Source organism: Oikopleura dioica, chromosome XSR (assembly GCF_907165135.1).
Source record: "Oikopleura dioica chromosome XSR, OKI2018_I68_1.0, whole genome shotgun sequence".
In the NCBI taxonomy this organism is placed as follows: domain Eukaryota; kingdom Metazoa; phylum Chordata; class Appendicularia; order Copelata; family Oikopleuridae; genus Oikopleura; species Oikopleura dioica.
In genome coordinates, this window is record NC_137294.1 from 11,412,325 (window position 1) to 11,440,196 (window position 27,872).

At 43.0% G+C, this 27,872-nt stretch overlaps 9 protein-coding genes and 1 long non-coding RNA gene across 10 annotated transcripts in view; 2 read left to right on the forward strand and 8 right to left on the reverse strand.

The window, feature by feature from the left end:
* Positions 1-10: 10 nt before the first annotated feature.
* On the reverse strand, positions 11-5,450 carry LOC145708240 (kinesin heavy chain-like). Its single transcript, XM_081785898.1, has 13 exons — positions 4,102-5,450; positions 3,986-4,059; positions 3,755-3,934; positions 3,096-3,307; positions 2,689-2,766; positions 2,487-2,641; positions 2,359-2,441; positions 1,986-2,297; positions 1,862-1,941; positions 1,623-1,818; positions 1,499-1,572; positions 1,380-1,454; positions 11-1,332 (listed from the first exon to the last, which is right to left on the reverse strand). Exons 1-13 carry the CDS (start codon positions 5,421-5,423, stop codon positions 1,231-1,233), a joined length of 2,943 nt encoding a protein of 980 aa, XP_081642024.1. The 5' UTR covers positions 5,424-5,450; the 3' UTR covers positions 11-1,230.
* LOC145708248 (uncharacterized) lies at positions 3,386-3,740 on the forward strand. The gene is made up of 2 exons (XR_014134812.1): positions 3,386-3,446; positions 3,534-3,740. It is a non-coding gene; the product is annotated as an uncharacterized LOC145708248 (long non-coding RNA).
* Positions 5,451-5,485: 35 nt separating the features above from the next.
* Positions 5,486-9,895, reverse strand: LOC145708245 (metastasis-associated protein MTA3-like). The gene is given in 12 exon segments (XM_081785902.1): positions 5,486-6,917; positions 6,966-7,039; positions 7,356-7,640; positions 7,689-7,781; positions 7,973-8,107; positions 8,308-8,425; positions 8,524-8,720; positions 8,766-9,028; positions 9,072-9,333; positions 9,380-9,700; positions 9,744-9,817; positions 9,820-9,895. Coding segments are annotated over 12 exon segments (2,016 nt in total). The 3' UTR covers positions 5,486-6,799.
* A 28-nt stretch (positions 9,896-9,923) lies between these two features.
* On the reverse strand, positions 9,924-14,096 carry LOC145708463 (protein HID1-like). Its single transcript, XM_081786133.1, is given in 8 exon segments — positions 9,924-10,342; positions 10,381-10,612; positions 10,692-10,753; positions 10,948-11,093; positions 11,096-11,294; positions 11,769-12,031; positions 12,136-12,559; positions 13,111-14,096. Coding segments are annotated over 8 exon segments (2,445 nt in total). The 3' UTR covers positions 9,924-10,209.
* A 32-nt stretch (positions 14,097-14,128) lies between these two features.
* LOC145708275 (transcription initiation factor TFIID subunit 7-like) lies at positions 14,129-15,570 on the reverse strand. Its single transcript, XM_081785932.1, has 5 exons — positions 15,375-15,570; positions 15,175-15,329; positions 14,750-14,974; positions 14,380-14,680; positions 14,129-14,313 (listed from the first exon to the last, which is right to left on the reverse strand). Exons 1-5 carry the CDS (start codon positions 15,534-15,536, stop codon positions 14,197-14,199), a joined length of 960 nt encoding a protein of 319 aa, XP_081642058.1. The 5' UTR covers positions 15,537-15,570; the 3' UTR covers positions 14,129-14,196.
* Positions 15,571-15,700: 130 nt separating this feature from the next.
* Positions 15,701-16,409, reverse strand: LOC145709342 (dynein axonemal assembly factor 19-like). Its single transcript, XM_081787023.1, has 3 exons — positions 16,322-16,409; positions 16,104-16,259; positions 15,701-16,053 (listed from the first exon to the last, which is right to left on the reverse strand). Exons 1-3 carry the CDS (start codon positions 16,407-16,409, stop codon positions 15,701-15,703), a joined length of 597 nt encoding a protein of 198 aa, XP_081643149.1.
* A 1,090-nt stretch (positions 16,410-17,499) lies between these two features.
* On the reverse strand, positions 17,500-18,148 carry LOC145709343 (ribonuclease H1-like). The gene is made up of 3 exons (XM_081787024.1): positions 17,901-18,148; positions 17,594-17,856; positions 17,500-17,552 (listed from the first exon to the last, which is right to left on the reverse strand). The coding sequence occupies exons 1-3, from the start codon at positions 18,146-18,148 to the stop codon at positions 17,500-17,502; spliced, it is 564 nt and encodes a 187-aa protein (XP_081643150.1).
* Positions 18,149-18,193: 45 nt separating this feature from the next.
* Positions 18,194-19,343, reverse strand: LOC145709344 (ribonuclease H-like). Its single transcript, XM_081787026.1, has 4 exons — positions 19,306-19,343; positions 19,103-19,243; positions 18,801-19,060; positions 18,194-18,755 (listed from the first exon to the last, which is right to left on the reverse strand). Exons 1-4 carry the CDS (start codon positions 19,341-19,343, stop codon positions 18,586-18,588), a joined length of 609 nt encoding a protein of 202 aa, XP_081643152.1. The 3' UTR covers positions 18,194-18,585.
* Positions 19,344-19,445: 102 nt separating this feature from the next.
* Positions 19,446-27,872, reverse strand: part of LOC145709345 (DNA repair protein RAD50.L-like) — a 75,324-nt gene continuing 66,897 nt past the window's right edge. Inside the window, 10 exon segments of the mRNA XM_081787027.1 lie at positions 19,446-19,777; positions 19,821-20,134; positions 20,226-20,304; positions 20,348-20,595; positions 20,645-20,788; positions 20,834-20,975; positions 20,978-22,141; positions 22,204-23,614; positions 23,870-24,140; positions 24,183-24,382. Of these exon segments, the coding sequence (XP_081643153.1) occupies positions 19,673-19,777; positions 19,821-20,134; positions 20,226-20,304; positions 20,348-20,595; positions 20,645-20,788; positions 20,834-20,975; positions 20,978-22,141; positions 22,204-23,614; positions 23,870-24,140; positions 24,183-24,375 (4,071 nt within the window). The 5' untranslated portion in view covers positions 24,376-24,382 and the 3' untranslated portion in view covers positions 19,446-19,672.
* LOC145708280 (ribosome quality control complex subunit TCF25-like) lies at positions 24,600-27,773 on the forward strand. Its single transcript, XM_081785936.1, is given in 7 exon segments — positions 24,600-24,786; positions 25,703-26,101; positions 26,103-26,577; positions 26,633-26,958; positions 27,006-27,197; positions 27,289-27,548; positions 27,593-27,773. Coding segments are annotated over 7 exon segments (1,902 nt in total). The 5' UTR covers positions 24,600-24,674; the 3' UTR covers positions 27,731-27,773.

Here is a 27,872-nt window from a genome sequence, read left to right on the forward strand (position 1 = left end):
GATAAGTTCATTTTTATCTTTCTTGACTCGTGGGTCTTTTTGTCAACCAGGCAGAGGTCAAGAGCCAGGTAGAGCAGCATGTTATTGAGCACGTCACATGATAGGAATAAAATAATATTCTTAGTTAATAATATAATAGTAATAGTAGCTGTATCATTCGTCTAAAGCCGAGATAACAATAGTTTGGGAACCAGAGAGTTTAAAGTTTACTCGTTAAAGTTGCTGAGTCGAAGAGTAAAAAAGAAAACAGCAAGAATAAGAAGAGAGATAGGACGATACTTTCCTAAACCTCAAAAGTGCAAACATGGAGGAGATTTGATCTTTTTTAGTCTTAGATGATTGAGCGCAAGTCCATGCGTTCAAAAGTTTAAAGTTAAAGTTATTTATTCTGATCAGTAAAAAGCTCTTGGAAAAAAGAAGGGTTGATAGATAGGAAAATTGCTTGGGGAAAAGAGAGAGAGAGGGAGAGAGAGACAGTTGCACTTATTTTTGGGAAGCCGAACAAGCTTTTTTGGCGAGCTGATGTTCTGAAAACACCTCTAGTGAAATTAAGCGAGAGGAACACTACAGTAGTACATAATACAAAATGCTGTTGATAAATAAATTGCTTTGCACAAATGCTAATACAGGCAGAGATACTGTAACAAGCAAGGGGATAGCCACGGTCACTGGAGATCTGTTTTGGCAAGAGTTTGAGTGGCTCCCCTGACTGTAAGTGTATCTTAAAGTTGCGGAATACTCTGTAAACGATGTTGATCGTACTTCGTTTTTTAATGCACAAAATTGACTACTTGTAAATTTTTCCTTTGAGGCTAAAGCTCTAGACAAAGATTAAATAGTAAAATAACGGGAAAAAAGGGGATTGCTCCAAAAAGAAACCAAAACTAATACTGTAACAGTTCAGTTGTGTATTTTCAAAAAGAACTGAAGATAAACTTGCGCAGTTGGATCGGAACAGAATTGCAAGAGAAGGCAAATCGCTAGAATTGTGAGATCTTTTCGCTTTTTTTTTTGATAAAACTGGCGGACACACAATGAACAAAGAAAAAATAAATATGTCGCCGAAAAATTAAAGCGAAAAAGAGGGGATGAAGAAATTTTAAAAATGTGTGAAAGTGAAAAATTATCATAATAAAATAAAGTTTCTATACAGGATATCGCAGAAAATAAAATAGATAGTCTCGAAGGGTAAAATGAAGAATTTGAAAAACATGATCGTCCGAGCAGAAATCATGAGCGATTGACGGACGCGGGCCATTTGCGAATGCCACCTTGTGGCTCTTCTTGCGGCGAGCGGACGGGTCTTCGGATTCCACTGCCACCAAGGGCGCCCTAGAATTAGGATGTCATTTTCTCGCCTTTTCGAAGTCGATTTTTACCTCTGGCCGGCGAACAGGACGGGCAATGTTCGCCTGTTGAGCTCTTCTGGCAATGTTTCGCGCTCGTACAGTTTCCTAAAAGAAAAGTTTCAAGAATCGATAATACAAAAAAGCCAAACCTTGATTTTCTCGACTTCTCCCTGGTACTTTCTCCTGTCCTTCAGCGCACCCTCTCTTGCTTCTCGCAGAGCAGCTAAAATAGAATCGACGGTAAAAAAGCTGAAAAGGACCCGGAATACTCACATTCAAGGCTTCGGACACGATCGGCTGTTGCTCGAAGTCGCTTTTCTAGTTTCGGTAATTCACATCTGAGGTCTGCGTTATCACGCACTAATTGCTTGTGCACAGTGGTAAGTTGGTTTAAATTCGTTTCTAAGAAGCCGATTCGGTGTTTTTGCGCGGTCGATCCTTCCACCAAATCGCAGTCGGTACTTTCGCCCTAGAATTTGAAAATGAAGAATGACGACGGGGATGATTTCTACCTGAGCTTTTCTGACACGCTCTCGGAGATCCTTGACGAACATTCTTCTCAAGCTATGAAGTGTCTGCAGTTCTCGGCCAACTAGAAAGTCAATTATTACTTGAATACTACAAATGAGCTCTGACCAGTTTCTTCCAAGCCTCGAAGATCATTCTTCGCCTGGTTCGTTTGTTCGTGTTTCGTCTCCATCTCCTTGAGCTTGCCCTCTTTCTCAGAGGCATGTCTCTGCAGCTGGGCGTATTCGGACTTGATTCGGTCGGACTCGGCGTGCGCTTCGTTGTTCTTTGCCCGGAGTGACTCTACTTGGGTGTTCTTGGCTTCGATCTGCTCGCGAAGGCGTTTTACTTGACGAGCATGGAATTCCCGGTTACTTTCCAATTGAGCTTCCATTGACGTTCGGAAATGATCGACTGATTCAGATTGGGAGGCGACTTTTTCTGAAGAAAGTAAAATGAGTGGCTTGCAGTAGACTTCAAACACCACTAGATTTTTTCTTACCTTGTGCTCTTCTTTCTTCTTGTTTTAGCACCTCCAACTCTGCGCACCTTTGATCAAGCTCTTCTTCTAGCGATCGTTTCTTCCTAAAAAGAGGATTAAAAGTTGGAACTTTTGAAAAATTTTCGTACGCTTCGGATTCGTTGTAATCTTGCTGGAGTTCCACCGAGCGCGCTTCGTATTGTTTGATCTTTTCCTTGTATTCTTGGAGTTCCTTTTCCTTCGCTTCGGTTAATTTGTGCTGATCGGTTAGATTCGTTTCTGCTTGCTTCGCTCGATTTATGACCTAGGTTCATGATGAATTTTTTGAAAAGAGGGCAGAAGAGATAGTACCTGTAGAACTTCGCCCTTCATCTTGGAAATGAGAAGTCTGGCAGAAGTGAATTCAGATTCTGAAGCCTGACCATCGGACTGAAAAATAGCTCGTCGTCAAATTCTGTTAGCCTTTTTTTAACAACTACAAGACACTACAACACTGTAGCTAACAATCGATGATTATGATTATTCAAGATGACATTTGATAAAAACCAAATGCCACGAAACATAAAATGAATAATGTCTTTTGAAGATAAATGATGATTTTGCTCATTTCATAAACGAAAATAAATCGGTTATGAAGTGAGCACTATGAGATGAAACGATTCAAGAGTTGAATTGACAAGCTGGTCCTGCCAATGCGACTCGAAGATGGAAAGATACTGCAACGAAGTACCGTATGCTCCACTATTGAGTGATTCTACCTTTTTGGGGCTGAGCTCGGCCGTGTTCTCTGGATTCACGGCCATGCCCATGTCGCTCAGGTCACGGAGCAAACTCGACATTGTCTCTGTCGTTCGCGTTTGGATTTCTTGATTTTGTTCCTTGACGAGTTCCAGTTCGCTCAACAAGTTCACGTTTTGCTCGTCTTTACGTCGGAGTTCTTCTTCCATTGCTTCGCGCTCACGACCGGCCTCTACAAAAATGAGTTAGTATGATTCTCTAGAACGTCCTTTGAGAGGCATGTTTTTTCGAAAATGATCCATTCAGTTTAAGACAAAAAAATCAGCGAAAATGAGCTCGTCTGCTATGGCTATATGCGCAATGATGACAAGGTAAGTTGATTTCTATTAAATTCGGTCGATACTATACATATAAATATAGATATAAGACTTGATCCACTCGTTAAACTTTCAATTCAGAAAGAAGAACGAGCCACGTCCTGAGCCCATTAGCCTCTCGCATCTCGTCTCAAGCGCTGGTCCCATCATGCCCTGGTACCAACTCAAAAAGACGGAGCTTCCAGCACTTTCCAGCCCGCGCGAGCTCGGCCTCTCAGAAACTCCCGCTTATCAAGCGAACAAGCTTTTTTCATGAAAATGAAAGAACCAAAAATAAACCAAACACAAATCAAATACACTACCTCCGAGTGCTTCTGCCTTTTGCTCATAGCTAACAGCCAGATCCTCAAGTGCGCGCATTAAGTCAGCCACTTCTTCTTTTGAGTTTTGCAGTTCTTGGGAGATTTGCTGGTATTCTGACGAGTTTCGGTCGTCGGAACCTTTCATGTAGGCGATGAGGTTTTCCTGCTCCATTAGTTGCGCTAGAAATGACGGTGAAAGCGGTTGTTACAGAGAAAGAAAGGAAGGGGTACCTTGTAGTTGTTGGTTAACTCTTGATAAGGAGCAGATTTCTTCATCTTTGTCGTCTAGTTGTTTATACAGCTCGCTAAATAGGTTTTTAACTAAGATCTTACGAAATAAGACTTACGATTCTTCAGCAGAGGGGAAATCGCGTTTAGCACTGCCTAGTGGCGTCGCGCAGGGAGAAGGACGGACGGATCCCAAGAAACTATCACCTTGACCTTGTGGATCGATCATTAATGAGTGATTACTAGAAGCAGCTCCTCCTTGCGAGGGCTCCTTTTTCATCGCGAGAAGAACTGCGTCTTCATTGACTTGCTCCTCTTCGGGCACTGTTTCTCCGCGTCTCCATCGTTCGAGTTCTCGTTTCAACAACTCAATCTGTGCGTTTGCTTTTTTGTTCTTTTCTCGTTCCTTTTCGTATTTTCTTCTCCACTGCTCGGCTGTCAGTTCAACATTCGCCACGACCGAATTCTTGATCGTCTTTGCTCTCACACCGAACATCAACGTCGATTTCGTTTCGGCTTCATTATATTCGGCTGGGGAGGCGCAAATGATGATCGTCGTTCTGCAGTTTCCACCGAGCGCTTCTTGCAGAATTCGCGTCATTTTCGAGTCTCTGTAAGGAATGTGCGTCTTTGTACCTTCCGCCAAAGCCGAGATGACATTTCCAAGGGCGGATAAAGACTTGTTGATGTTCTTTGCTTCGTCGAGAACGATGCCTTCTGCTCCTGTTTTGCCGACTTTTTCGGAACCAGCCAAATCGACGAGGTAGAGCTTTCCGTTGAGCTTGGTCTCTTTCGTCTTGTCTTCTTGTGAGACCTGGATGAGGAAGATCGAGTGACTTCTACTCGACTGGTCGTTCATATTTGTGCTGGCCACGGATCGGTTAGACTTTCCTTCGTCGACAACGTCCATGACATCTTCCGGCGAGACCACGAAGCGTTCTGTTGCTCCTTTGACATAGGGAACGCGGTTGCCATCTTCGTGCACGGGAAGGTTTGTCTTCGAGATGTCGAGCAAGTCTCGTACTTTGTCCAGATAAATTTCAAAGTACGAGACTTTGATGTGGAACTCGATACTCTCGTCCATGCCGTAGATGTGATTAAAGATGTCGTCGACGATTCTCGGAATGATACCGCTCAAGTTACTGTCGTGAAGAACACCTTCCATCGTATGCGTCTTTCCTGACGACGTCTGGCCATACGCAAAGATCGTTCCATTGAAGCCGGTTAAGACGTCCTTGACAATCGGCTGCGCAGCGTATTTGTAGACGGTCTCCTGCTGCGTCGTCTCGTTGAAAATGCGGTCGAAGGTGTATGTCTTCCCGTCGAGCTTGATCTGCTCGTCGCTGATGAACTTGGGCAGAAACTTGTCCTGCCTCGCCAGTTCCTTGCTGTTCAGCGGCCGGAAACGGCACATAACTTTTATCGTGACCGATTCCGCCATTGCTCTCAGTTTTTACTCGCCCTCCCGTATTCTAAAAATTGGAAAAATAATGGTCAGAAAAATTGACAAAGAACAGGGTTTATTGTGCGTATTCTATGTATTTACATCACAAAAAACTTAAGATGATAATAATGCGAGCACGAGCATTACGTTTCAGAAGAGACGAAATATTCATGGAAAAATTGAACATGGGCAGGAAAAAGAAGTTGGTTTCGCTCAAAAAATAAGCAACCAAAAAAGCTCATCAAAACATACCGCCACACACGATTTTTAAATCAACAGGGGGGCAGCTAACTGGGGAGAGGGCAATCTTTTTCCTTTCCTAATTAGGTGAAGCCATGTTGATTAAAAAAAAATGCCTGGCGGTAGAATTTCGCAGTTGTTGGAGTTCTTTTATGCTCTTTTTTGAGACTTGGTCAAGAGGTTAGACAATTTTCCTAAAAGTGGCAGTTTGACAAACAGAGCAGTTTTCCTGCTCCGTTCGTTAGAATTTCGCTAAGTTGATGAATGAAATCTTTGTTGGTGAGTTCTGGGGATTTGTAGATGACCAAATTAGCAGGGAAATAATAATTTTGACTAGTTTCTTTTGGAACACAACTTGAAGTGGTTACGTTTATATCGATGGCAATTCGAGGAATTGCTGATAAGAAAGCTTTTTCTGGAACAAAAATGGTGAAGAAAAGCAAAAAATATACCGGAAAATTATTTACAGGAGAGAAAGCAAGAGGACAGGGCAATGAAAAGTACAATTTTTCTAATTTTTAAAGACATAAATTGAAAAAAATAATAATATAAAATCGTTTCATCAAGAAAGGAGTACAGTAATTGGCAAGCATTTGATCTGATCATCAATTTTTTAGCGAATGTTGTTGGAAACAGTTTGCTTTTCAATGATCAGTAGCTTTTAACATAAAAAATGGTCAGAAGATGGTGAAGTGAGGAAAGAACGTAAAAGAGGTACAGTAGCCTAGAGTATACATGTGTTAGTCTGTGTATGTGCGTGTGTGTGTGCGTGTTTGTCGGGTCTGGTGGGAGGGTCTCGAGCAAGCTCTTGATAAGACACAGTATTGCTACTGTCCATCAACAGCTGACTCGCCCAAGCTGTCTTTTTCAAAAAGAACCAAAAGAAGCAACATGTAAAAATGCTTGAGCATATGCAAAAAGCTATGTTTTGGCCGTGAGTTGATTTTTCATTTTCCATATGACAAGTTTAAATTCAAAATTCAAAAATCAATTTTTGAATTCTAGTTCAACAAGGGTGTTTTCTATAGTGATTGTTACAGTAGAGCTTGAGTTGAACGAAGTTAAGTTGTCAGATGGAAGATTGCTGTATTATCCGCCTCAGCAGGCGGAGCTGCGGAGAGGACTAAATCTACTCAGTTTTGGGAAGCGAAGAGAAGCGCGATGAGTTGTGATTTCTGTTCTTCCCTGGCGCCGGCGCTTGGTCGACGGGCATACTTGCGACAGAGGCTTACGTGTTGCTCTCGGAGTTTTCTATACAATATGGAATTTATCTTCACATTAGTAGTGGGCATTACTTACTTCGTTTCCTCGTTTGGACGCATCATGAAAACAAGCTGCTCGTCCCGTCGTGCTCGACTACTGTTCATCTGCTGCTAAACATATTTCAGAGGATGCATACATATCAGCTAAGTTTAAGGGGAAAGCCCTCGATAAATCAGGCTTTTGACAAGATAGCAAGAGTTAATTGAATATCTACTAAGAAACATCTATTCTAAATTGACTGTTACTGCAATATCGGGAACATAAAAGACTAAATCCTTAATTTTGCTTTTATATCTAGCATTTGTCAACTGCATTTTTGTTTGCTTGAGAAAACGAAAGAAAGATTGTTTTTTGTTTTTGAAAGTGGCAGATAGTTTTTTCTTTATTGAATTGAAAGTTGATAGTTTTTTAAAGTCCATTCCCTACCGGAAGTTTTCCTTGTCCTTTTCGTAGGTTTTCGGGTCCGTTTTCGGCGGCATCGGTTTCTGCTTCTATTGCTTCTTGTTTCATATCTAGTGGCTCTTGTTTCGTTTCGGCGGTGTTTTCCTCCTTTTTGGGACTTTTTACGGGCTGCTTGGCGCTTGAGTTCTCTTCTGGTTTCACTTGCGAGGCGCGAATTTTATTGATCACCTCTTCGTGCAGCTTCGGAAAGACTCTTTTCCGGACCGAGCCTGCGTCTGGGTTCGCCTTCAACCTGGCATTGCACTCGGCCTGAATTGTGAATTGAATTCAACAACGATTTTTTGCTATTTTGAATACCTTGATAGCCTCCATGTCCGTTTTGAAGGACTGGAATGGGTTCAATGCGATCTTTTTCTCGTAACAAATATCTTTGCAAACTACTCGCATTTTCTGAATGAAAGTTTAGCAACTCTGCAATAATGCAAGAAGACATCAAGATCGGGATTCCCAGGCAGGCTCTTTAGGAAGAAAATTTTATGAAATTTGAGAGAAAACTCTGCCAGAAAAACTCGATTCTTGATGTCAATGAAAAAGAGCATTTTCTGCCTGAAAAAACTCTCGAGATTGATGCTCGAAGCTACCTTTGTTGCTCTTGTTGTCTGGAGGTAAAAACTCTGCTGGCGCTGCTTTTGGTTTTTCTGGTCCCGGCGCTGAACTGAGAGAGGCGTTTTGTTGGGAAGCTTCTGAAGATGAGTGCTGAAACGCAGTGGCCGATTCTAATCACACCTCTTTACAATTATGCCCGACTTTTAAAAATCATGAAAAGCGCGATTTTAAATTCAAAATCAATCGATTTAAAATTGAAGCAGCGTTTTTAGAATTAGTTGTTAGTTGTTGTTTTTTGGCGTGTTAGAGAAGGCGTGAATTTTGAAAAAGCGAGCAAACTTGTGACTGTAATTTGCTAATAGCAACTTACCTTGTCGTTCCCGACCATGATTCGTCTTCTAGTGCTTTTTGGCAACTGCAAGCCACCGTACTTCTTCCAGTAGCGCCAACACTTCGAGCACAGCCTTTCAAACACTATATTAGTGCCCCTTGATATAAAAATATTAGATAAGGATGCATATATAATATACTCGTATTATATATCTCAGGTTTTATATACGCAACTAATAGTAAAATGGTGTAGTACCAGGAGTGATAGCGCTCGGGGCCCCATGGGAACCAGAGCTTGTCCTCGGACTCGAAGGCGCAGCATCCTTCGCAGGGACGGGTTCGCGATTTCTCGTCCATTTGGTTCTCGTGCTTGCACATTTTCGACGGCTTGTCGTACGGAGGAATGAAGACGAACTTCAGCTTCTGCTGCTCCTCCGTCATTTTTCGCTTTTTCTTTAATAATTACTTTAATAATCATCTTTTTTATTGATAAATTACCCTTTCGACGCATCGGTCGCTCGTTTTCCAAAGGTAGTAGAACTCGACAATGCTAGACAGCGTCTTCCAGGGCAAGTAATCGTCGCGGATTGAGAGAAACTCCTTCTGGTACTTTTGCATTCCTTCCTCGAAGAGCTGCGCTTCGGCCTTGGACCAGTCTTCGAATTCGTCGCGGACAAAGACGGGACCGACGTTGATTTCGCCGGCAACAGCTGCGTTGTTTGGCAGAAGTCGCTCCGTTGCTTTCGCGAAGTCGTAGCCAGCTTTAAAGAATTAAATAGAGATAGCCAGGAAAGACGTATTTACCTTCGTGGAGATATTTGTAGGCAGTGGTGAGGGTCATGTCCCGCGAAGCCATGGAAGCGGCGTCGACGAGTCCCATTTTGCCGCAGCTCGGCTTGTCCAACGCTCTGGCGAATGTACCCACCGAGCGGAAGAGACACGTAAAGCGCTCAATCGAGAGATCATCTATCCTGTTTGGTTCCCAGCAGAGTTCTTCAAGCTCTTCCGAGAATTTTTCGTCTTTGGATGAATCCTCCAACACTTCTGGGATGTTTTGGCATTGATACTTAATTTTATCATCGATTGAAACTTAGTTACAAATGAAAAGTTACCTTGGATCCTATGCGAATATCGCCACCATCCGCGAGCAGTGTCTTTTGCTTGGGATCGAATACCAGCGAGTAGTAGAACGTATCCGGCTCTTTGATGTACATCTGCATGTTTTCGGCGTCGCTGAGTATTCTGACGGAGCACTTGCCCCGGATAAGCGAGGCATTGACCGTCTCGACTTGGCGGGAGAGGAAGACTTCTCTGTGCGTGAGCTGGTGTTTCTCGACATCGTTGAATTTGTACTCGGAGAACATCGACTCCGCCATGTCGTTGGCATGTTTGTCGGCCAGGGCTGCTAATGAATTTGGAATGTCCCTTCGTCGCTTGAAAAGAAAGATAGAGATGAGGGAGTGAAAGAAGACTTACATAGTAAGAAACAACTTTAGCAGCGACATTGCCTTGTGCCGTCTTTTGAAGTTCGTCGATTCTTCTGATGACAAGGGGTTCTCCTGCGACTGTTCTATATATACATAGTCGCCCACTTTGTACTTGTTTTCTTCCCCATGTTGACTCGCCATCGCTAAAGAAAAGAAAGGTAGAATAAGATTGAACGGAGAAGAAGATTATTAATAAATAAAAAAGAGTGATAAGAACGAAAATTGTTACGGAAGAAGTATTACGGAAGATAGGTTACAACTTTCATGCGATTGAAGATCAGTGAACAGAAATGAAGAAATATGTTTTTGACAAAGTTGAATCATTTGAAATTGCAAAATATATGGAAAGAAATGAACCTTGCTTGAAAGAATGGTGAATCATGCTTTGGCGGTAAAGTAAGTGAGGGTTCAAGTTCTCGTATAAAGTACTGTCAGTTTGAGCGAAAGTTCGAATATTAAAATCGCTGGATTTCGAAAAGTTTCACGTCCGTGTCGAACCAAATCGGCGGGTCCGTGTTCCTCAAGTAAATGACGCCCCAGGTGTACGTTTGGAGCCACCTATTCGTACCCAGATTCGTTTGATAACGCCTAAACGATTGTAACTATTGCCATTTTCAGCTTATTACCTGATTAAAATCGGATGTGGGACGGGAAGAAGACCAACTAGGGTGCCACTCTTGATGAATTTTAAAATGTCGTTTTCATCCGAAATCTGCTTGTCGAGGCAAATCTTCTCAACCTGTGGGACGAGGACTTGCAGCAATCTCATAATCGTCTGCAAGGGCAGTCTGTTTTTCCAGGAGGAGGCCCAGTTCGACGTGGCCTCCCACTGCGGCGCTTCCGAAACATCGCAATCGACTAATTTGTTGTTGAAACTTTTGTTAAAAAGCGGAGTCTCAAAATCTTGTCTAAAAGACAAGAGAGGCGTTTTACTCACCCTCTGTTTGCTTTGTTCCGTCTAATATCTCTTCCGTCATCTTCATCACTTGCGGGATAGAGCTATTAAACTTTTAGATAAAAATGGCTCGAGTTGGAAGATTTTTCAATTACTATAGATAGAAACTAACTAAAACTTTTATCGGTAATTTACCGATAAAAAAAACCTTCTTTTGCCAATAAAAAAAAATAATTTACGAAATTAATTTAACAAAAATATTAAGTAACAAATTAATTCTCCATGATTGATATCTTACCTATGATGCTCTATTTGAATATTTTGCCCGGTTTCGATACTCATTTCTTGGCTTTCGTTTTCAGCCTTTTCGTTGAGCAGCGTCTCTTCATTTTTAAACTTTAGCTGCTCGCTCGTTTTCTTTTTCTCGCTGCTCGAATTCATCTCCCCGTTTGACAAGATGTTATCGGCCACGGTCGTCTCAAAAGTCGCGTTTTCTCGTCGCCGATCGAGACTGACTCGTCTGACTCGATGTTTGAGTTGAGCTGGTTCTCCTCGTTGATTCCAGCGTTCGAGGAACTGCGGAACTCTTCGCGATGCTCTGTTGCGATTTGCTTGAGCTTCTCGTGCCGCTTTTTCGCGTCACTACTATTCATTTTTAGCAACTCATAAAAACAAGAAAGGATAAAAGACCGAAATGACAATTTCTTCTTCCTAAAAGCTCCTGTCCAAATTTGAATAATTTTTATTAAAAAAATTTTATCAGCGTCATTGAAAACTTGTTTAAACAATAAGCGTCATACTCAGGTCCTGTATTAGTAAAACCCTAACCCTAAAACAGGGTCAAACTCAGGGTTTTGAGTTAAATTTACTTTCAGCTTTGCAATGTAAGCCTGAATTAAAAAAAACATGATTCTGGCACAGGTTTTCACTAAAAACCTGTGAAGGAATATTTCTTGTCTTTTGACATCGGGAATTGAGTTTCTGAGTCTGGCAGCCAGACTCGGGCTTGCAAAAATCTCTAACAGAAAAGCTGCTGTGAGAAAAAAGAGGTTTTTTGCTGGATGTGAAAGACTTGTTTGCTTTTAGAAAGATAAGAGGCGGAAAAGAGAATGTGCTTACTTTTTGGTTCTTTTGCTTTTGAGTCTGTCGATCGAGTTTGAATCGGTCGGGAGAGCAGCTAGTTGGTAGAAGATCTTGCGGCGGCGGATGATCGAGTAAACGAGTGGCGAGTTACCGTCGAATTGGTACTGAATCAGGTTGTTGAACGATTCCAACAGGAAAAAGACGAGATGGTGGTTTTGCTGGTGCGAGAAGAGGAACGAGGGTTGGGAGAAAATTTCCATAAGTTGGAGGAGCTTCGTTGCAGTCGCCATGCTCAGATTCTATTTTGGAGGGTTAGATTTGCTTCAAGATCAATTTCAAATAAGAGAAAGAGCCTATTTTTATGTTTGCAAGTGCAAATTTGGAGTTAGGCTTCTCTTCGTACCTTTAGATAGGGAGAAATATTGACGATAACTGTAAGAAGGCAGTCATATAGCGAGCAAATTCGAGCATGGCCAGTCGTGATCAACTTGTGGAAAATGATGATGAGCAAGTCGGCATGCGTGCCATTGAAACTGGGAACATCCAGGGCCGCTCTAGATGTCCAAGTAGCATTCAAGCGGACGCCGAAATTGCGCTCGCCGGAAAAAAGCAAAAGCAGAAAAACAGAAATGTGAATCAGTCCCAGCCGCGACGGATCGTTACGGGCCTCGTTCAAATGATGCAGAATCGGCACCAACAGGTCGAGCATGTCGCCAGTTTTGAGAATGTGGTGGAGAAACGTCTTGTTCAAATCGCAAATGCGCCAAATCAGTAGCAACAGCTCCTGGTGGCACGACAGCCGCTTCTGTGATGAAGGCAGATAAGAGCTGAAAACAAGCAGACTTAGCGGTTTTCCTTTCTTTGCAAAAGAACATTAAATAAGACAAATAAATGGCTGAGCATTTGTCGAAGAAAAAAATAGTAGGTACATATTGATTGCACTTTTTTTAAGGGTGTAGCCTCCGATTTGGCCATTTTAACGATGAGTCTGCGGGATGGGCAAAATTGACGAGTACACCCCTAATTGCGAATAAAACTTGTTTTATACGCGTGGTGATTAGAATTAAGAGCGTACACAGCAGATTATAGCGGCATGAGATCCGCTGCGTACTCCCTTAATAAATGGTATAAAATAGATTTTGTCGTGTTGAATATGATGCATTTCTACTTGGTATAAAGATTCATTCAAGAGTATATTTTGAATACCTTTGAATTCGACTTTTTTCTATCTATTTCCACTTACGTTCTTAACGAGAAAGCATAACACTTGTATGTTGTAAATTCAATTGAAGTGATTTTTCAATCAGAAAAAGACAATTTTCAGTCAAAATTTTCAATAACACGAAATTCAAGTTATTGTTTCTTTTTCTGTAGCTACCTTTGTAATGGATTGTAAATTAGTCGAGTGAGGCCCTTTATAATGAACTGGAAGTCCTCTTCTCTGTGAAGGCGATTGATCAAATAAAGGAACTTGTTTCCTTCGTCTTCAAAAGAACCAGGGATGCCCTTATCCGACGGTTTTTCAAGAAGAACGACGAGTAGTTGCGAACAAGCTTCTACCAGAGGCTCTCGAGTATCCGTCCAGAGTAAGTGGTGATAAGGAACGCCGCTGGGGTCGTAAGAACAGATCGTGTTCAAGAGGGAGGCAAGAAGCGGCAGAGAATGTTGCGATCGGGTAATGAGCGGAACCCAGCTGTTCTGCGGCGCCTGGCCGTTCTGCCACTTGTCCGCCGAAGCAGGCTCTGTGTACAATGTTTCTGAAGAAAGCGTGATCAATAGACGGATGAGCTCGCAGCGAGTGTTCTCGAGGGTCGAGTCCGACGGCGGTGAAACAAGAATGCCAACTCCAGCTTCCCAAATGGCCTCAACAGCGGAGTCGGACTTGGAAACCGAGTGATGGGCGCCGATGCCCGGGCAGAACATCAACTCGATGATGATTTCCACCAGCTTGTCGGCTAGCGTTCGGTTCTCAACGCCATCGTTGTCTTGGGACGGGATTTTGGAGTGATAGAAGCCGACCCACTCGGAATCCTCGTAGACTAGGGGCGTCAATCGAGTGAGTAAACGGACAGCGTTCATCGTCTGCTTCAGATTCTTTTTCGCCTTTTCTGTTTCTTCCCTGGCTTCTTTCAGCGAGGACTCGAGACGCTCTACCGATTTGTAGATCAACTGGGCGAGAGAACTTGGATGTTCTTCCCGCAACGACCGAATTTCGGAGCTGGGAATAAGCGCCCAAATGTCGGAAGCATTGGCGATTCCTTCCGACTTCCAAAAACTCTCCCAAAACGCATCATCGCCCTGGTCGCCCGTTTCTAGTTGAATCACCGCTCGACGAAACGCCAACCGCGACTCATTTTGGCCCATTCTTAGTTCAAATTATTCAATAAACGTTTTAACAACGAATGGAATTTTTTGGAAAGAGAAAGAGTGAGAGAGAGAGATGTAAGTAAGTTGTTGTTTTAGGTCAATATTTTTTGAATTTTTCACAGATCGTATGGTACGTGGCAGTTTTGTCGTCTTCCTTCCTTCTTAACTCTTCGATATAGTTCCTCAGGTTTTCCTTCTTTTCTTCTTTCCGAGCCTGAACAATAATAAATCAGAATCAAGTAAACCAGACGACGAGAAAGATAATTTGAAAGAGACTTACAACTTCTAGCTCGGCTTCTTTCTTCGCCCTCCTTTCCCTGAATCGAAGGATTTCGTCAACAGTGCGTTGGGCCTGGTCCTGCACTTTTTTGATTTTGTCGGCAAAGACTCCTTCCGCGACGACTTTTAAATGGCGATCAAGTGGATCGATCGTGTACTTGTCGTCCAGATCATCGTCGTCGTCCTCTTCTTCTGACGAGGAGAGCATGGGAAGAATGTCGGACATTTCCTTGTTGTCCTGGTCTTTTTTCGAGCCCTTCTTCCCCTTCATTTCCGTGTCTTCAACCAGCTCGTGTTCTACGCTGTTCAAATTTGCCAAAGCAAAAAATAACAAAAAAGAATCATCCGAGATTTATTTTTGACAAAATTGCCTAGAAGCATTGAGATCTTCTCTAAGTAGTCGCTTGAGCTCTCGTTCTACTTCTGGCGCCTCGCAATGGCGCTTTTTGATCACCTTCCTGAAACGGCTCTTTTTGACGTTTTTCAGCGGTGGTGTCACTCCAGCGAGCAGTTGAAACCTCCTGTCGTCCTTCATCCCTGGGATCTCGTTGCGAGGGTTGATGTCTTTTTCGTGCTCGGCGCATATCAGCATTTGACTATCAAAGTGGTTAATTTTCTTGAAAGATATGGACGAGAATAAGGTTAACGATCGAAGTTTTCACAAGCGCAACTACTTCCGATAGTATTTCTACACCTCAAATCGTGAAATTACTGTAAGAACGATCAATTATGGCTCTAACTCCAAACATGCATCTAAATCTCAGACAGATTGAAGCATCTCAGTCAAGGTGCTCACCTTATGGACGAGTTCTTATAGAAAGTTTTCTTGTCCGTGGTCTTGTACGCTTCGACCACAGTCGGCAAGTCGCAGAGTCTGCCCTTGAGTAGCTGATCATCCCACTTTACGGCACAATGGCGCTTGTCCTGATTCCATTTCACCGTCAGTCGATTCTGATTTCCCTTTTTGAAACTGACAACAACAACGACTCAACCAACCTCAATGCTCTGCTCGTAATACGTGTCATTGGCATCTTTCTCGATTAGCGACTGGAGCTTCTCGCTTTCTAGCTTCAGGTTCTGGCGAATTTGCTCAGCGATATTCTCTGGGAAACGAATAATGGTACACGACTCTAACGCGGGCTCATTGATCCCGTTCATTTTCGTTTATGCTTAATTTATTCATCAAAAATCAGTAAGTCAAAAGATGATGCTAATTTTGGCCTAAAGTTGTATCAAAGAAAGGGTGTTGCAGAAGAGAAAATATATTTCAAACTCGATATAAAAATATAGTAAAAGAAGCAGAAAAATCGAAAAGGAAAAACTCAAGAAAAGTGCTTCCCGATCAAATTATCCAAAGTCGCCTTAGACTTGGCGTCAAGAAAAGCACAAGCCAAGCTGAACTCTCTCGACTTTTGCAAAGACGCAAGAATGGCTTTAACTCTTTCTTCTTTTTGATTTATGGAGGCGAGACAGTCGCAGATCTCATCGAGCGGCTCGCAGGAGTCCTTGAAAATGACGGCGTCGTTCAATTTCAGCAAAATAGCTTGACGCGTTGCTTGGTTCGCCTGGGCGCGTCGCCACGAAGTCTTGAACTGCGAATAAGTCGAAATCGCCTCTACTTCGAAGTCCAGCTCGATCGCTTTTTGAATCGTTTCTATTTCTCTGTCCAGCGCGGCTGAAAGAAAAAAGAAATGAGCGAAATGCGGCGTAATTAATTATTTATACCTGCAACAGGATTCCAGCAGTGCTTGTTTGGCGCCAAAATAGAGTCGACTTGCTCCTTGCGGTCAAGCGCGCGCAGGTGTGAGCCATCAACGATCCCTTTGAATTCGTCGTAAGTTGCGACTCGTTGATCCACGGCGCGGAATTTGGCGCTGTTTTCTGAAGAAATTAATGATCAGAATGCTATCAAATAATTAGACCTCTATAAGGCCCCTACTTACCTAATTGGTAGCGATCTTCTTTAGCAATAAGTTCTTCAATTGCGCCAAGGATTTCATTTACATCTGGCTTCAAGCGTTTCCAAACCATTATAATTTAAGTTTCTGAATTGATTTACCCGTTAGAAAAGTAAATATAGCGATTTGTTCATGAAAAAGCGTGATCAAAACGCTTAGTTGGCGAAACTCTTTACTTAGCGAATGACTTACTCGTTAGATTTCTCAGGTTTTTAATTGATTAACTGTAACAACTGAGATCAACACTAGTCCCTTATCATATTCTAGAGACAGTCTTTCTAGCAGTCTCATAATGAGACTCTCATTAGTTAGAACAAGTTGTTATATTTTAAGATTTTATTGGAGACATAAATGAAAGGAAAAAGATAAATGGCAGGTTTGTAGGGTTTTCTAAGTTGATGAAAGCGAAGTTGAAGATCACTGCGGCTAGGAGAAGGGCTTTTAGTAATTGGATCATTTTTAATTCATACTTTGGCGTGCGAAGCGGCTGAACGGGAGGCACCCTGGGGCGCCTTTTTCTGGAAGAAATCGGTCACCGAACGCTGCCCTTTTATTTTCGGAAGGAGGGAGATGTGTTCTGATTGTCCTTCTGCTTCTGAAATTGCTAGAGTAAGAAACTGCTGTGTTCCACTTGAAAAATTACCCATAGTAAGATGATTGGAGCTGTTGTCAAACATCATCTTCAGAGTTCTCTTCTCAATATCAGTTTTAAGTTGTGAGGCCTTGTCGCCGCAACTGTTCTTCAAAAAGGTCGATACTGTAATTCGATTCTTGACCAACGGCTGCAAAACATTTCCATGCCCCTCCCATTCTCGTGAGCGTTTCATTTTCTTTTTCTAAAAAAGAATTGCTGGCATTCGAATAAATTAAGATTTTAATAATATCAACGCTTGAGGAAAACCAGCTAATTTGAAATTAAATGTAAAGCGATTTGGTCAGACACGGGATTTCAGTGAGCGTGCGTATAAATGAAAGATGTAACGGTGATGCGAATCGTTGATCTTGGTCGAACGTATGGGTTAACGGTATTTGTTTCAATGAAGGTATTCTTTGGCAGAATCGATTATCCGTAAAAAAAGAGAGATGGGATTCCCATCATGGGAAAAGAGATGGAGAGAACCGAGTATAATCTGGTTCGAATAGAAGCAACTATATGAAAACGACTAATCGTACTCATTCAAGTAGAACTGCTTGGCCTGATCAGCTGCTGCTTCTGCTAAACAAAAGTATTAGGACAAGTCGATTTTTCTCCATTACCGAGTCGATTTGCCTCTTCGTTGCCCTCCTCGCCAGAATGGCCTTCAACGTATTGGTACGAAATGTCGACTTGATTGTTTGCGATGTCGTGGATTTCGCTGAAGATTTCTTGGTGAACGACGGGTCTTCCTCTCGACGAGTACCAAGTTCCATCGTCATCAGCGTTGTCAATCCACTTGTAAATGTAATCGGTCAAACTGTCGATGCAGAACATGGAATCTGTCCGGATTTCTAAGCTGTCGATTTCGTACTTGGCTGCGTGACTAAAATACGAGTGAAATCACTTTTCATTGTTATAGATCATTACCGTGCAGCGTAGAGAATCGCTCTAGCTTCGGCGAATTGGTTGGTGTTCTCTTCGATGTTGTGCCTCGGGAAGTAGACAGAGAATCGGCCATTTTTTCGGTAGTCGCCCCAGTACACACCAGAGCCGCTGTGGCGTACATCTCTTCGATGATTGCCTCGGCACGCGCCGTCCGTGTATACGACGACGATGTCATCGTCATCAACGAGATAGCCGTCATTACGGATGTAGAGGCTTCGGAAGGGCTGCATCTCGGAGAATCGCAACAATCTGAGTTTTATGACTCGATTGAGGAATAAATAAAAAATTTTAATAAAAGAGACAAGGAAAGATAATGAAAGCGATTTCACTTGCAGTCAAAAGATGGCGTTTCTTGTGTCAATGTACGCCAAGAGGTTTAAGGAAGCTACGACAACAATGTGATGGGTTTATGTTGATCTTGGTTGATCAAAGGTATGGGTGAGCGGTATTCGTTTCAATAAAGGCATTCTTTGGCAGAACTGATTATCCGTAGAAAAAAGAAAGAAAGATATGGAAAAGACATGAATTGAAGCTGAAATTTTCAGCACAGTTGAAGCGAAAAAACGAGGTGAAAGACAGGAGATCTGTCTGAGGACCGTGAAGCTGTTTGAAAGGTATTCGTGAGAAAGAGATAAATAACTGAAGTTATCGGCAGAATTGGTTACGCTCAATAAGCAGGACTAGCGGAAATGTACCCAATACGGGCGACGTTGTTGTTGTTGATCAGATCATCGGCAGTAAGCTTGGAAGACTTTTGTTGCCCAGAAGAAGCCGCAGACTTTGCCTGTAGCTTCTTTCGATTGTAGAAGTAGGTGGCACGATCCGCTGCGACTTCCGCTAAAAACCAAAATAAAAAAAGTGCCCTTTTGAGTTTAAAATTACCAAGTCTGTCTGCAGCATCGTTGCCACGCTCGCCACTATGTCCTGGAACGTATTGGTAAGAAATGTTGACGCGCTTAGAAATGTTGTAGATTTCGCGGAAGATTTTTTGGTGGACGACGGGGCTTCCTTTCTGCGAGCGCCAAATTCCATCCTTGTCGGCGTTGCGAATCCAGTTGTCAATGAACTTGGTCAGACTCTCGATGCAGAACTTCGAATCCGTGCGGATTTCTAAGCGATTAATTCCGGCTCTTTTTGCATAACTTAAAAATAGTTTATTATGAAAATCAGCGTTAGATAAATACCGAGCAGCGTAGAGAATCGCTCTAGCTTCAGCGTACTGGTTGGTGTTCAGTGCATCATCGTGCTTCGGGAAGGGGATGCTATAGCTTTTCGATAATCTCCCCAAAAGATGCCAGATCCGCTGTGACGCCCATTTTTTCGATTGTTATTTCGGCAAGCCCCGTCGGTGTACACAACAACTGTTCCATCGTTTTTAATAAGGAACCCGTCGTCGCGGACCTTGAGGTTTTGGTAGAGCTGCATCTCGAACAATCTGAGCTTGTTATTGTCAACAAAGATTGCAATACTGTCTTAGACTATCACTAATAGTACAAGATTCAAAAAGACAAAACTGTTTTTAATTTTTCCAATAATATTTATTCACGATAACGGTTGTAACTTGTGGAATATGTCAGGCAATACGGTGAAAACAAGTAGATTTGCAGATCCAGAATATGGATGCAATTAAATTTAGCACTAAAACGAAAGAGCGTGTTTTTGGAATGGCGGAGTGTTGTTCTCCTTTGAAGTAAATGAGTGAAAGTGTATCTGTAAAATGATAGATTCAGGCAGTGAGTTTGGATTGAGTTAACTCAAAAGAATCCGTAATCGTCATTATCCGGGTCTTGGTTCGGCGGGACATTTTCTTCGTCGCCGATTCTTCTTGCGACGGTATATCCTTCAAGCGATTTCTCAAGCTATAAAAATTCATGAATAATAGATGATGTCTTTTTGCCATACCTTGTAAGCACATTGGACTTCAGCAAGGTCAGTAAGAATGTCTGTGAATTCTTTGTCGTGGGTGATGATCACAAACTGCGTTTTGAGATTATATCCTCGAGCAGTCTTGGCGAGATCGACAACGGTTTCCGCAAATCTTCTGATCGCGTCTTTGTCCAAATTGGTCGTTGGTTCGTCGAGCGTCAGAATTCCGGAGTTGCAGAAGGTCTCCATCAAAGCAAGACGAATGACGAGCGAGGCGAGCATTCTTTGACCAGCTGATGCTCGGCCACGCATTGACAGAACTGCTCCATCTGGTCGGTGCATGTTCACGCCTTCAAATTAACCGTTATAACAGGACCTTAGCTATTGAAAAGAGCTAGCTTTAATTCCCAAAAGACCAGTGCTAGCTACGTTTTTACTTACAGTACTCCATGTTTGATCGCTGCGAAGCTGACGTCTTACTATCCTTAGCGCTGATACTGATGAACTCAATGTCCGTTCCCTGAAAATAAAATTAACCAAAAGACCAAAGAAGTCTGATTAACCTGGTAGGAGGTCTTCCAGAGCTGAGCAATGATTGCGTTGAGCTTCTGCATCTGTTTCTGATGAACATCGATGATCGCCGTTCCCAAGGCCTGAGAAAACTTGTCCAAATCCCTGGCGAATGCCTTGTCGACTTGAAGCTGCAACTGGGTCAAGTAAAACTCCTTTTCCTGATCTTCTCCGTCTTCCGCATTCGCTGCTTGCAAACGTGAGATCATTTCCATCTTTTGCGTCTTTGCGCCTTCCGCTCCTACACAAAAAAGAAATAAACATGTTTTTACCAAGAAAAACGCGCTTACTTGATCGCCCGTCAAGAATCTCTTCTCGTTTCACTCTCGTATTTTCTAGCCTCTCGGCGAGGTTGTTTCCTTCACAATATCCGGCCTCATGCAAATAGCTTTCGAATGCTTTGTATTCCTCCTTTGCTTTTGTATAAGAATCAGCTGAATACAAAATTATTAAAAAGTCGACAGTAGTTTTTAGCTTACCAGTCTCGTCTAGCTCCGTTTGCTTGACCAAAAGAGCTCTAGCATTTTGCAACTTTGACTTCCGCACTTCAAACTCGCCTCGTCTCGACTGCAGCTCTTCAATTACTTCGATAAATTTACCAAGTTCTTTTTCAGCCTCCTGGATTTGCTCCGTGACTTGTTGTTTTGCTTCTTCAGCTCGTTCTTTCGAGAAGCTCTGGTATCTTTCTTGATGTTGCTTGAAGGAGTTCTTGAGTGAAGTAACGCAAGCGGCAATTTTTCACACGCGACTTTCGCCTTGTTGATTTTTTGGTCGAAGCTCTGTCGAATTCGTTGATTTTCAGCTCGCAAAAGGCTCTGTTCTTTTCCTATATCCTTGAGGTGCTCGTTGGCGCTATCGATTTCCGCCTGGATTCTAGCTACTTCAGATTCAAGTTGGCTCTTTTGTTGAATCATCTCTTCCGAGTTCGATCCCATCGATTTTTCCAACTTGGCGATTTCTTCACGAGTTTTATTCAATTGCTCGTTTAGCGTTCGCTGCTTCGTGGAGAGCTGACTTTGTCGTTGACGAAGGTCGCTTTCAGCTGCTTCTAGTTGCTTGATTTCGTCCTTGACGGATTTGAGCTCATTTCGGACGTCGACGACGCTCTTTTGCGTCTCCACCCCCATTTGCGTCAATTCACGTTCGATTTTGACCAGCCGCGCTTTGACTGGATTCAACTGCTGACTCGCTGATGTGAAGATCTCAAACTGGTCAAATGCTGTCAATTGCAGTTTGTTCTTGATTGTTTCCAAGCTCTTCTTTTTTTTCTCGAGCTTGATCTTGTCTTCGTTGAGCTTGAGTATTTGGCTCTTGAGGGTCTTTTGCTGTGCAGTGATCTTTGCTTCCTCGGCTTCGTCCCTTTCGATTTCTTCAAGGACAGTGATGTGGGTCTTTTTCTTCTCGATATCTGAGCGGAGATCGTCCAAATCCGACTTAAGCTGGGGTCCATTCTTGAAGCTCATGTTTGACTTGCAGTAATCGATGGTTTTGTTCAACTTATCACCACTCAGCCCATTCGTACAAACAGGACAGCTCTTCTTCTTTTCAACGGAGCTGAGAAATTGCTTGAAGAGCTTCTTTCCCTCTTCCATTGCTTGCACTTTTTCCGAAAGCTCAGTTTCTTCGGAGGTTAGTTCGCTGAGCTTCGATCGTTCGTCTGCCAGTTCTCCGAGAATCTCGGATTCGATCTTTTCCCTGTTCGTAACTAGGCGAGTTTGAACTTTGACCAGTTCCTTTTTCAGCGTCTTTTCATCAGACTGCTTTTGGAAGAGAGCTTGCACTTGCCGCTAGAAATAAGGATTAGGGATAATCTACTAAATGAGCCCCAAAAGTACATCTATACTCGTACCTTGAGAGCATCTTCGTTTCGAGAAAAATCCTTGGAGTATTTCATCGACCACGATTCCAGGTCGTCTTTGGAAACATCATCTAGGTCGGTAAAACCGTCGATTTGGCTGAAGATCTCCGTCAGAATATCACTTGACTTTCTGACTTCGCTTTCCATCCTTGAAATTTCGGCTTCTTTCGACTTCTTTTCGCGCAAAAGGTCCTCCATCTGTTGGCTCTTTTCCTCTTCTTCCTCGAGCTGTTCTTTTTGTTGAGAAAGAGTGTCTTTTTCATCTGAAGCCTTTGTCAAGGAAGTTTCTATTTCTTCAAATACGCCCTCCCAATCGACCGCATTATAGTCTTTTTCCAAAGCGTCGCGTTTTCTCAAAAATCGACCGTGGCGATCGGCAATTTGCGAGGACGATCGGAGTTGCTCTTCAATCTCCTGAATCTTTTTCCTTTTATCTTGCATTTGTTTCTTCTTCAACGAAATCGTAGTTTCCAGTTTCGTCCGTTCGACCGAATTATTCTTCGCCTTTTCGTCGTTTTGGCCAATTTCGTCGTCGCGGTTCTTTTCAAATTCCGCGATCTGCTCTTTTTGAAAAAGCAAGACTTCAGAAACGCCCTCGATGAAATCCTCCTGGTTCTCTTTTTCACTCAATGGGCCGAGTCGCTCTACATTCGGGAATCGTGCCGCTTCTCTTTCGAACAAAGCGGCCATGTTCTTTTCGTCCTTTTCGAACTGTTGGCTCTTCATCACTTCCTTATCGAAGCTGCTTCTCAGCGTCTTGATTCTTTCATCGAGCGAGGCTTTCTGTTCCTGTCGCTCCGCGATTTCACCTTCCAGTTGTTCCCGATCATCGCCTTTGTCCGAGTTTTGAATCGCTTCGTCGATTCCTTCCAAGGATTCGTTGTAATCTTCAACGATTTTTTCGATCCCTTTCATTTCTTGAAAGTGCTTCAAATCGGCATGAATTTCTTGGCAGCGAGATCTCAGCGTATTCACCGCATCCATTTTTTCCTTGTGCTCTTTTACGACATCGACAAGGGACTCTTCTTCTTCTTCTACCTTTTCTAGCTCGCTTGTAAGCTCTCTGATGATTTTCTTCGACTCCACGACTTCGTCGCTGTACTTTTGAATCGTATCTTGTCGCTTCAAATACTCTTCCATTTTGAATTTTTGCCCGTTGACGCGTTCCTGTTGAACATTTATCGTCGCATTTGCTTCTTTGTAGACTTTCTTCACTTGCTCCAGCGATTTGACGTATTCTGCCGATTGGAAGATCTCGTCGAACTTCGCCTTCAGCGATTTTGCTTCCTCAAAGGGCCAAAGCGTTTCGTCTTGGTGACAAAAGACGGCGAACTCCAGCACGGGCTTGTTGACGCCGAGCAATTGGCGCACCTGCCGGTTCATTTCTTCCACTTTTTCTGTTCTAAAAACCGGGCTTGAATTTCATTTTCTCAGGAATCCTGACTCGAAAAACACGGCGCAACTATTTTTGAAATTTCAATCAGGAAAACAAGCCCTAAGTCAGTTTCTTTTGTCTCCTGTGCGAGCCTGACGCAGACTAAGTTACTCAAGTTCCATCATCCGCTGGAAAACGAGTCAGGTTTTAAAGAAAAGGAGTCGGCGAGACCCTGACACAGTTTATAATACAGGACAGGTTGCGCAACCCAGAATTTCCAGCCCTTTCCTGTTTTCAATCGGCGCTCCAGTTCTCTTGTCCTTGATGTTGATCGTACCTTCAAGAGTCTTGGTCGTCATGTCTCCATCCTTGAGCGTTCCCTCGAGCTTTCGGCTGACGGAGATGACGTTGATGTCTCCATTCTCGGCCGGGACTTCGAGCTCCAAATGGACTCGCGCAGGCACTTTCGTGACATTCGCTGCTTTTCGTTTTCTCCCAGTTTTCGTAGTTTCTGCTTCCTCGTTTCGTCCTTTTGGAAAGTGAATCCAGCCCTCTGAAAATGAATCAATTTTCTGTCAATTTCGTTGCTTCTTACTTGCTTTGGTGGTTCCAGGAGGAAATGCACCGGACGTGGCGTATTTGAGACATTCGATGACGGTCGTTTTTCCAGCTCCATTTTGCCCGGAAATGAGCGTGAACGGACGCTGGAATCGGATCTCGACCTCGTTTTCTTCTCCAGGCCCGATTGAACGGATTCCGGATATTTTAATCGATCGAAGGAAACCCATTCTTCATCTGAACAAAATTTACGTTACTCAAACTTTATGAAAATTTGGGCATAAAAATAACAGCTTTTAGAAAAGTCTCTTCAAAGCTTTATTTTTTTATGGAAATAATCTGGAAATATCTTCTTCAGTCTCTATTCGTTTTTTCCTTTTTTTCTCACGCTCGAGAATTTCTTTCCCAACTTGGCGCGATGACTCACGATTTTCCTATTTTGCTGCGTCACGGCGCATTGAGTCAAGTTGACTCTTGAGAAAGAATCACTCGATCGCGATCAGACGGAAAAGCAGAGAAATAAACGAAGATGTCGGCCAGGCAGCTCAAGAAATTAAGAGGATACGATCAGACTGAAGATCTCAAGAAAATGATGGGGCTGGCGAGTGGCGATGAGTCTGAAGAAGAGGCGCCCAAACTCAGTAAGTTACTGTTACCGAGGGCGGAGACGGAGCATTGTAAATAAAGTCGAATTTTTGTTTTACTATTTGACAATTTATTATCTCATAATAAGTTTTACAGTTTACAAGGTATCAACTGATGAACTTGTATAATGTGCGCTTTCATGTCACAGTGACAGTAGGGGTCTAAATTCACAGTGCGTCTTGTTTGCACTATAATATTTCCATGGGTTAACGTTCATATTGTAAATAATATTATTGTTTTCATTATGTTAAAATCCTTCAGTAGAACTCTTGAAAATCCCCTTTTTATGAAGAATATAAAGCGCCACCTAGTAAAATAGGTGGTGGTCTAAACTTTGAAGTTCTTACGTGCGATAAGAACTTCGTGTGGCCTAAACTTTGATCGTTCCCATGTGCGATTCTTTGAGAAAGTGGCCTAAACTTTGAATTTCCCCGGAGGCGGTTCTGCCATCGGTGACTAGAGCACTGCCCGCTAAGGCCACTATGCTTTATGCGGACCAATTAGGTTTACGCTTTTCACGCAAGGTGATGACACACATAGAACTAGTCAGAGCGCCTAAGGGGAAATTCAAAGTTTAGACCACTTTCACACATAGGAAGAATCAAAGTTTAGGCCACTTTCTCAAAGAATCGCACATGGGAACAATCAAAGTTTAGGCCACACGAAGTTATTATCGCACGTAAGAACTTCAAAGTTTAGACCACCACCTATTTTACGATAAAATCTACAGTCGTACAGCTGGAACTTCAAGCCTTGAAGTAGAGCGTGTCGGTCGATAATTTCGAATGATAGAGCCCCTCCTCTCAGATAAACAGTTCTCCTCTCTGGCAATAGATATCAAAAATATCTATTGAAAGTATTTCTATCAACATTTGTTTGGTGGAATTTCAAATTTATAACGATGTACTTTAGTGAAAGCGCCGAAGAAAAAGAACTTCGGTTTTGCATCACTGGTTGATGATGAAGAAGATAATCTTTCTGAGGAAGATAGGGAAGAAGCCCCTACTCCAACTGTTCAAAAAACTCCGACCAAGAAGTCAAAGAAGAAGAAAAATAAAAAGAAAAAAGCTGCTGCGCAAAAGAAAGAAGACGACTTCGATTCGATTTTGGCCGAGTTCAAAGTTTCCGAAAACGACAGAAAGAGCGCAGAGAGTGCGGAGGATTCAATTGTTCGAAAGATGACATCCTGCTTGAGAATCGACTCGAAGTTCCTGGATCCAGACGCCGAGCTCAAGCGCATCTTTGGCAACGCGGCAGTTAATGCCGATCGAGCTGATCGAAAGCAGCAAAAAGGAAGACAACCTCAACGAAAACTCAGGAATGGGGCAACTCTTTCTTTACAGAAAATGCATCCATAGATGGAATTTGTCCCAATTTAGAGGATGTATTTTGGTGAACCCGCAAAGTCATTTTCAAGGAGTTTCCGGCGGACTTGGATGTTCCGAAGACGAGAAGCAGCCTAAAGGAGGCGACGTCACGTGGTGGAAATTCACGCACAACGCAGAATACCAGAAAATGCAGGGCCTCTTTTTGAAGGCGATCAAAGGACATGATCATGAAGCACTGATGGTTATTTTGAGAAAGTGTCCTGCTCACACGGATGCAACTCTCGCTCTCTCCGACACTTGCCGGCTCCAAGACGACACAAACGCTTCAAAAGAGCTGCTCGAGCGACTACTGTTCGTCATGGAGCGCAATCTCCATCCAAGATGCTCGATTGGAAGCGGGAAAAATAGATTTGACTACAATCGCCCAGAAAATCGACCTCTTTTTGGAGGACTTTTCAGGTTAGCCCTCTTCTTTTTGTTTTGAAATCAAGGAAGTGAATAAACTGTAATTTAGGTACTGTCAGTTGTCCGCGAGGCGTGGTTGCTGGCGAACCGCACTCGAGCAGGCAAAGCTTTTGCTTTCGCTGGATCCGATTCGGGATCCGCTGGCATCAGTCCTGCTCATTCCCCTCTACGCTGTCCGCTGTGGCGCATTTAGTGAGCTGATCGAAATGGAGCAAGAGCTGGCGCATCGAAATGTCTCCAGTATGCCGAACTGGTGCTTGGCGATTTCCCTGGCGTATATCTACCTTGACAAGGTTGATCTTGCCCAGAAGAGGATGGAAGAATGCCTCAAGAACTTCCCGGGTTTACTGATAAGACTCCTCAACGCGATTCAAGGTTTGAAAAAGAATAGTAGACTATTCTTGAGTTGAATACTTTTTTAGCTGAACCGGGCCCAGAAATCGCCTCCAGTGAGTTCTTCAACAGCGACGAAGGAACTCGAAAGCTGCTGTACCAGTTGATTTGCGAACGTGAAGTCGACTTGTGGAAAGAGACAAAGGCGCAGCAGGTTCTCACTGCAGCAGCCGAATCGATTGTTGCGCTTAATTTACCCGCTTCAAAGAACAAATTCAACAAGGAATGGGTCAACCCTTCGCTTCTTTCTTGATTGGGGCTTTAGTCTCTAATGACTAAAGATAAATTAAGCAAAAAGGTGACCCAGAAAGTAGACCCCTCCGCAAATAATGCGCCACTGCATTTTGTCAGACGTGACTGTTAGTAATCTGCGCCCAGAGGAATCCTATCTCTTCGATCCCTACCCGCCCAAAGCTGATGATCAAGTGATCACCTACGAACCGGTCATTCCGGCCGAAGATACCACTTTATACGGCTTCAACTCGATCGCTGAATCGTTTTTACAAAGCTTCGCTCCTGGTTTCGAGAATTTTCCAAGAGGAGAAGACGCGGACGGCAATCCAAATACTCATGTAAACATCATCATTTAATAAATAAATTTTGATATTTTTTGAAGATCCAAAACGTGATGGATTCAATTTCCGCCCTGCTGGATCAAATGCGCACTGTGCGGACGAACGTCGACGGAACGACAGAAAATGCTGATGGCGATCCGGAACACGAAGATCCCCTCGACCCGGACGCTTTTGATTGAGACTGAAAACATACGCACGTGAAATAAAGAAAACAATTTTTAAAAACTGCGAACGGAACACTTTGCTGCCAGCCTTTTGGCTCCATGCGGGAATGCAATAATCAACGATAATCGTGTGAAATCGGGGAACGATAAAAGTCTA

Bases quoted from the DNA above. Each gene is read 5' to 3' on its own strand.
- LOC145708240 (XM_081785898.1), bottom strand. From the start codon at position 5,423: ATGGCGGAATCGGTCACGATAAAAGTTATGTGCCGTTTCCGGCCGCTG. The intron at 1,942-1,985 runs GTCAGAGCTCAT...TTGACTTTCTAG, and splicing joins TCGAGGCTTGGAAGAAACTG to TTGGCCGAGAACTGCAGACA. The intron at 1,573-1,622 runs GTGAGTATTCCG...ATTCTATTTTAG, and splicing joins TCGTGTCCGAAGCCTTGAAT to CTGCTCTGCGAGAAGCAAGA.
- LOC145708275 (XM_081785932.1), bottom strand. From the start codon at position 15,536: ATGAACGGGATCAATGAGCCCGCGTTAGAGTCGTGTACCATTATTCGT. The intron at 15,330-15,374 runs GTTGGTTGAGTC...AAGGGAAATCAG, and splicing joins ATTACGAGCAGAGCATTGAG to AATCGACTGACGGTGAAATG. The intron at 14,975-15,174 runs GTGAGCACCTTG...CCACTTTGATAG, and splicing joins TATAAGAACTCGTCCATAAG to TCAAATGCTGATATGCGCCG.
- LOC145709342 (XM_081787023.1), bottom strand. From the start codon at position 16,409: ATGGTTTGGAAACGCTTGAAGCCAGATGTAAATGAAATCCTTGGCGCA. The intron at 16,260-16,321 runs GTAAGTAGGGGC...TAATTTCTTCAG, and splicing joins AGAAGATCGCTACCAATTAG to AAAACAGCGCCAAATTCCGC. The intron at 16,054-16,103 runs GTATAAATAATT...TTTTTCTTTCAG, and splicing joins CTGCTGGAATCCTGTTGCAG to CCGCGCTGGACAGAGAAATA.
- LOC145709343 (XM_081787024.1), bottom strand. From the start codon at position 18,148: ATGCAGCCCTTCCGAAGCCTCTACATCCGTAATGACGGCTATCTCGTT. The intron at 17,857-17,900 runs GTAATGATCTAT...CTCGTATTTTAG, and splicing joins GCGATTCTCTACGCTGCACG to TCACGCAGCCAAGTACGAAA. The intron at 17,553-17,593 runs GTAATGGAGAAA...ACTTTTGTTTAG, and splicing joins CGAAGAGGCAAATCGACTCG to CAGAAGCAGCAGCTGATCAG.
- LOC145709344 (XM_081787026.1), bottom strand. From the start codon at position 19,343: ATGCAGCTCTACCAAAACCTCAAGGTCCGCGACGACGG. The intron at 19,244-19,305 runs GTTCCTTATTAA...GCCGAAATAACA, and splicing joins CTCAAGGTCCGCGACGACGG to ATCGAAAAAATGGGCGTCAC. The intron at 18,756-18,800 runs GTAATTTTAAAC...TTTGGTTTTTAG, and splicing joins CGATGCTGCAGACAGACTTG to CGGAAGTCGCAGCGGATCGT.